Source organism: Micromesistius poutassou (assembly GCF_964030765.1).
Source record: "Micromesistius poutassou genome assembly, contig: SCAFFOLD_2495, whole genome shotgun sequence".
Classification (NCBI taxonomy): domain Eukaryota; kingdom Metazoa; phylum Chordata; class Actinopteri; order Gadiformes; family Gadidae; genus Micromesistius; species Micromesistius poutassou.
Window position 1 is genome coordinate 22,938 of NW_028179096.1, and position 7,046 is coordinate 29,983.

The 7,046-nt window shown below is 43.7% G+C and overlaps 1 protein-coding gene across 1 annotated transcript; it reads left to right on the forward strand.

The window, feature by feature from the left end:
• Positions 1-2,745: 2,745 nt before the first annotated feature.
• LOC311373108 (uncharacterized protein) lies at positions 2,746-6,068 on the forward strand (the record flags this gene model as incomplete). Its single annotated transcript, XM_084489952.1, has 11 exons — positions 2,746-2,837; positions 2,971-3,079; positions 3,971-4,071; positions 4,192-4,464; positions 4,574-4,667; positions 4,761-4,828; positions 4,953-5,201; positions 5,317-5,376; positions 5,497-5,643; positions 5,752-5,817; positions 5,970-6,068. The coding sequence occupies exons 2-11, from the start codon at positions 2,971-2,973 to the stop codon at positions 6,066-6,068; spliced, it is 1,266 nt and encodes a 421-aa protein (XP_084346078.1). The 5' UTR covers positions 2,746-2,837.
• Positions 6,069-7,046: the final 978 nt, after the last annotated feature.

Genomic DNA, 7,046 nt, shown 5'->3' on the forward strand with positions numbered 1-7,046 from the left:
GCGTTGGTTGAGCACCATTTTTTGACTGTACTGACTAATTGTGAAGCAGATTCGATATATTCCCTAGGAGGAGTTTGTTGAAATACAAGGCGCAAAAGTGAACTTTGCCGCCCAAAGTGAAAAATACAAATGCAATTAGCCGACTTTCGGTGGGTTTTGGGGCATGGGCTTTTCTGTAGGTATTGCCACGTTATACCTGCCTACCGATTTTCACACATATTGGTGAAACGTGGCGCAGGGGCTGCTTTTTAAAGTTCCTGTAGGGGCCGCTACAAACATGACAAATACGAATTTTGGTATGTGAGCTACAGCACCAGTGTCCTGTGAATTTCATATTCATAACTATTACGGTCTTTGCTGAGTGATTTTGAGCCTCTGGCTGCGCACAGTGATGAACGGGACCTCGCACCGGCTTGCGGCCGCGTCACGTGCCGTTGTAACATGTGCGCTGACAAGTGTGCACATGTTACGACGGCATGTGACGCGGCCGCAAGCCGGTACGAGGTCCCGTTCATCACTGCGTGCAGTTTTAATGAAGCACAGCTTTAAAGAATTGTAGTTTTAAAGAAGCACACTTTTAAAGAAGCACACTTTTAAACAAGCACACTTTTAAAGAAGCACACTTTTAAAGAAGCACATTTTTAAAGAAGCACACTTTTAAAGAAGCACACTTTTAAAAAAAGCACATTTTTAAAAATTTTCGCGAATTGATGTAATTCCAGTTTTGCCTCAGTCCCTAACAAGATGTCGGAGTACGAGGTCCCGTTCATCACTGCGCGCAGTTTTAATGAAGCACAGCTTTAAAGAATTGCAGTTTTAAAGAAGCACACTTTTAAAGAAGCGCATTTTTAAAAATTTTCCCGAATTGATGTAATTCCAGTTTTGCCTCAGTCCCTAACAAGATGTCGGAGCACTGTGCAGCTGTGTATTGTGTGTATGTATTGTGTATCAGTGGCGTTACTATGCTGTTTGAAAACAATTCAACTTTCCGACGGTCCTTGAACGTCCCCCGTTTACCGCACGACAACAGAGCAACAGGTGAGTCGACGATTCACCATGACGTCACACTATGTTCTTCGTTTTTTGACTATGTGTCTATGTTTACAGCCGGCTGGATGGCTTCAGGTCAGTGGTAGCCACTCGCGTTCTGCCACCCGAAAGTGTCGGTACGGCTATTGTTTACTAATTCAACTTTCCGACGGTCTTTGAACGCCCCCCGTTCACCGCACGACAGCAACAAGCAACACGTGAGTCAGTACACTTCAGCTGTCGGACTCAGTGTGACAACCGGACTTGCTTGTGTGTGTGTTTTACAAGTTATATTTATATTATATATAATATATAATATATATATATATATATATTGTGGCAACCCCGCGCTGTCTGGCGTGGACGAACAGCGCCAGCACCCCGAGCGGCTCAGGTAGTCCGCGAGAGATAGGCTACGTGCCATGGAGGGCTCATCCAGCAAACCAGGGCAATCGGGGACATTGGGATCACCTGGGGGAGCAAGACGGCAGAGGGGTTTTAAGGACCGGGCACGTTGGAGACGAGGAGTAAGTCGAGTGGAAGACAGTCGGGGTAAGGCACCGATATCCACATAGCGCACTGACGCTGGAACTTTTCTCCCACAGCGCTGAGCGGGGGGAAGCCGGGAGCGAGAGCCACGCCACCCTCCCGGACGGACCCGATTCGGAGACGCTTTCCCTTGTTGTTTGGCCCGCTGGGGAATAACCTGTGTTGCTTTATGATTCTCCTTTTTTTGTGAGTTGCATGAAATAAAAACGGTTGCACTGCAACCCTGTTTGTGCGTGTGATTTGAGAACCCCCCCGCCGACTATCGGAGTTGCCAGAATATATATATTATGTAGGCTATGTGTGTATTTATATATAGCCTAATCATATGTTAATTGTTTCTTCAACATATTAAAATAGCTGATTTTACTCGCCCTGTTTCTGCTTCTCTATCATATTTATAGTGTGTGATTTGCTAAACAGCTATCATAGACATTCTAAAGAGTAGACGTCGCATTGGCTCATATATGTATACTGACTAGATATCATAGATAGACGTCGATGGGACAGAAGACCGACATTCATTCATTCAGGTGGGTGGTTAGGCCGCCCCAAGATGGAGGTGGCATTGACGTATTATGTTCCACTGACGCTAGAGTTTAGTTTAGTATTTTTTATTATTATTGTGTCATGCATCAGCATGCCCAGCCCACAAGGGCTAACAAGACACCATTATAAAACAGACAGACCAAAAACCAAAATTAGATGCTAAACAATACTAAGATTAACGATATAAACCATCCTGACTACAAATGCGGCCACCGTCTCAGAGCGGAAGTACTACGAGTCGCGGAGCAGCATACACAAGATGGTGGACAGCGCGAAATCAAGAGCTTGTTGACAGTTTTGTGATTGGCTTATTTGAATCCCTGTGTCGTGATTGGCTGATGTTGTGCTGCGATTGGCTGTTGTGATTCAAATGTGTGTGACGCCAGGTAGGCTATAAAAGGATTGTCCGAACGGCAGTTGTCGCCTTCTTTGAGACTCAGAGCTTCGGAGCTGTGTTTTATTGCAAGGTTTAGAGCGATTGTGCGAAATATTTCTACACAGAGATATTTCAATCGAGAGAGTGTGCTTGATAGTTTAATACCTTTTCAGGTATACTATCACTACTATTAGTACTACTAGTAGTATTCTATCTATCTATTCTATCTATCTATTCTATCCATCTATTCTATCTATCTATCTATCTATTCTCTATCTATCTATCCGTCGATCTATCTATCGATTTACTTGGACGCTTGATCCTCCTTGGAACGACGGTGAGTTTATTTCTCATACTTCATTTATCATTCCATTTAAACGTGTGGTAGTTAAGATGCAAGTATGTTTCATTACAGGTTTCATTCGCTTTTTCTAATCGTATTATCGCATATTCTGTTTATATGTCTTTAGATGCCTCGCGGCAAGTCGTACCGTCTCTCTCAGGCGGCCAAGAGGAGAGAGGCAGCCCTACGTCCCGTCGACGTGGAACTGTCGTTTGACCGTCCCGAGTTTGTTGCACGTAAGTAGGGAGTTGGGTTTTTTCCATTGTCATCAAGTTCTATGTGCACAGTGAAGCTTTTGAAATTGTAAATGAGGTCAATATTTGTGTAATCTAGATGAGTAATATTATTACTAATATAGTATATACTATATTTAAGCAATAGATCACGCCAGGCTGTGGTATACGGTCATTATACCACAGTTAAGGGGCGTTGTCCATCCCGCCGCGCAGCGGAGGGACGGCGACCCCCTTCACTCTGGTGATTTTGCTACCTAGTGGTTCTGCGCATGCGCATGACGACGCTATTGATCCGCGGTGTAGTATTGGTGTAAAATATACATACTGTACCCCTTAACTCTCCAATAAAGACGTTATAATACAGTATCAGAATCTATAGAATCATGCTACCCTATCAAAAAGTGCTACCTTATGTGTTTGGTAGCGTATTTAATCTGTTGACCGACTGCCTCTATCAAGCGATGCTCCCACTACAGAAACATGTTATTTTACACCACTACTCACTCCATGTACACCGTAAGAATACTGGGAGCCTATTTTGATACTGTATTATAACGTCTTTATTGGAGATTTCAGGGGTACAGTATGTGTATTTTACACCAAATACTCAATACTATCGAGCAGTTCACTCACCGTGTGCCTATTGCTTTACAACATTTCGACCCTCTCCAGCAATCAACATGTTTTTAGGCTTCAGTGAACTATTCTATTGCTTTTATATATAAATAAACAACAGTTCAAGTTAGGCGCGGAGTGATACTGAACTCTGTGAACCAAACGGGCGTCATAGCTGTGTGTATATGCTCAATATACAACAGTTGGGAACCAATCAGATTGCTTGATTTAAGCCATCCGTTTTATAAATACTAATATACTTCTTTCTGTGAATAGGCCGTGGTACAGGGACACGCCGTCGTGTGACCCAGTACCCGGTGTCTGTGTCAGGCAAGACACACAAGCTCTTCGTTCCTGCGCATTCGGCTGATAAGAAGGTGATTGATTGTTTAAGAATGTGTTAATAATTTTTTTATTTTTTTATAATTTTTAATTTTTTTTATTATTTTTTTTTAATTGAAAAACATGATTTCTAAATAGGTTTTTCTATCTTTCAGTTTGTTCTTATCATAGGGGATTCCCATCTGCGCCCCTTTGCCGATGGAACGGTCGGGATTTCCAAGGGAAGGCTTTCCTTTGGGATCATGACGACCCCTGGGGCCAGCGCGTCTCATCTTAGGACGGAGCTGGTCCACGCTACGCTACCCCGGACACCTGATGCAGTCTGCATCCTGGCCCCCGGTAACAACCTGACCACCAGCACTACTCATGAATTGGCTGGTCAAGAGTTTGGGAAGCTCTTGATTAGTGCAAGTCAGCGTTGGCAGAATGTAAGTAATTTAGTTGATTGTGTGTATTTTGTTCAGTTCTTAAAATGCGTTAATGACGTGTTGCAGTACAGCGTACATGTGTTTAAATGGAATGTCATTGTCTTTCAAGGTTTTTGTCGTGGATTTCGTTCCACGCCTGAGTGTCGCTCCAGAGCTGCAGGAGCACATGAGCCGGGAGTTTCGTTCTGTGGCCAAGTCCATGGGTATGTTTCAAACAGATGTTTATGTTACATGCTTACTTTATTTGTCGATATATGAAGTATATGAATGATTTATATATATTTATCATTTCTTAGGTATGGCGTACTACTCGACGTTCGAACACTTCCCCTTCAGCGACCTGAATCTCTGGGTCAGGGATAGTGTAAGTAGCATATACTGTGTGCAAAGAAGGTTGATGATTTACACTAATTTGTAGTTGAATTGATAGTATTATTTATTGAAAGTTGATGTTATTGTTAGTGAGTGTATTATTCTATCCTTTTCAGGTTCACTTGAGCGACGAGGCTGGCATGGGCATTTTTGCCGAGTTGCTGTGGCATGCTGCCTACACGCAACTGGACGTGCCAGTGCCGGCGCCAGCACCAAAGGCGCCGGATGTTCCCGTGCCTGTGCCAGCACCGGCACAGGCGCGACCAGCATCGCCGGGTCCAATCACCCCTCCAAGGGTGATTGTGAGGGATTCTCCCTCTTCTCCCCCCTGCGATGTCTGGATGGAAGTGGTGAACGGCAAGAAGGTAATATTGGCATACAGTACTTCCCACTCATATTTGCAAAATAGTTGATGGTTGAAATTCAAAAATGTTCACCATGCATTCATTTTAATCAAATAATTGTTATTTGTCATTGCAGAGGATCCAATCTGCGGATCAGCTCTTCAGGCCCTCAAAGAGACGTGTGGTTCGGCATCAGGTTTGTAGTATATATTGTAACGTTAATTGTTAACATATGTATATCGATTGTATATCTGTGCACATTGATTTACTCAATAGCAATTGTGACTAATATTCTGTTTCTGTGTTTATTTCACAGGAGGACGGACGTGCCATCGTGCTGAAGGATTGTTTCATCCCACTCAATCCTGTCCACTTCAGCACCGCCATGTTGGCTGCGATGGACGCCGTGGTTCCAGCTCATCTTTCGAGCCCTGACTGCCCAGCCGTTCCACAACACACAAAGGTAAGTTGAAAATGTGACGTTTTGATTGAGGTCTTTTAAAACTGTATTGTCTCCCTTAAAACACTCCTTTTATATGTTCTAAAAGTGTGTTTGATTTTCTTTAATCAGACACGGTGTGTGGTGGAGCGACGTCCGAAACGTGTGGCCTGCAAGAGGAGACCTGCATTGTGCCAGGTTTGTCTTTATTTCATTAATGTAATCACTGAATTGCGCAGTACAAATGGTAGGCACCGATAATGCAATAGTTTCTTTGCTTTACTTGTTTAGTACTTTGGCAAGTATTGAAAACAATTAATAAAATACATGGTTTTGTTTCGTGTAAACAGGTCAAGGCGGCACCCAGCGTTGGGGTGTCTCCCAGGCTGACACGTGGCATCGTTGTGGACGTGGTTGCAGAGGAGGAGGTTAGTACGCTTTATCCTTAATCAGTTTAATTCTATGTGCATGTACATATTGTGTAATACACATAGCAAATTATTGCTATGACTAGCAAGTTCTCTCAAATGCAATAATGACACTTTTGTTCATGTATTTTCTTTAGGGGGATTCGACTGCTAGTGCTGTGGCTGCGGCCGTGTGGGAGGAGCCATCACCTACCACTGCTGCGGAGGAGGTTGGTACACTATATTCTAAATCAGATCAAACAAATTGTTCCAAATTATTGTATATGATTAGCAAGTTCTCTCAAATGCGATAATGACACTTTTGTTAATGTATTTTCTTAATTATTTTTAGGGGGACGCGACTCCGAGTGCTGTGACGGTGCCGGAGGGGGAGGAGGTCAGCAGAAGATTCATCCAAAGTAAGGTTGACGCTAACCCTCCCTCTTGCAGGTGTGGCGAGCGAAAGCCACAGGCTGTTGTGTCTGGTAGTGTAGTTAGAGGTGGTGGTAGTGGGAAAGTGTCGGCGACAACGACTGACGTGTCAATTGCGTGCAGTGTTGTCGCCGCACTTAAACATGTCATTGCCCCTGTTTGTACATGGGGTGCGCGAGATGTCGATAGTGTTTGTTTAGAAGGTGAGAAGTTGGCTAGTTCTGTAGGTACATCAAGTAGGGATAGTGGCTTTGATAGTGATCTGTGCGAGTTCTTGAAACAGCACAGTGTTTTTGGCAGAAAGTGGAAAGTAGCCATTGGTCCATCAGTCTACAGAGGTTTCGGCTCAGACGACTCTGTGTTCTTCGAAAAGCTACAGGAACCTTTGTTGACTGATGGATTGTGTCTCTTGAACCTGCACGGTGCGGTGAGTGTTGTCATTGAGCACAATGGTTACTTTGTTGTAGTTGATTGTAGTAGTTGTGACGTATCTGGTTTTCCATGTGGTATTGGTAGGTCTGTAGCGGTTTTTAACACGTGCCTGGCCGACCTGATGTTACATATTCAAAGTCTTAAGAAGTCTTTGGG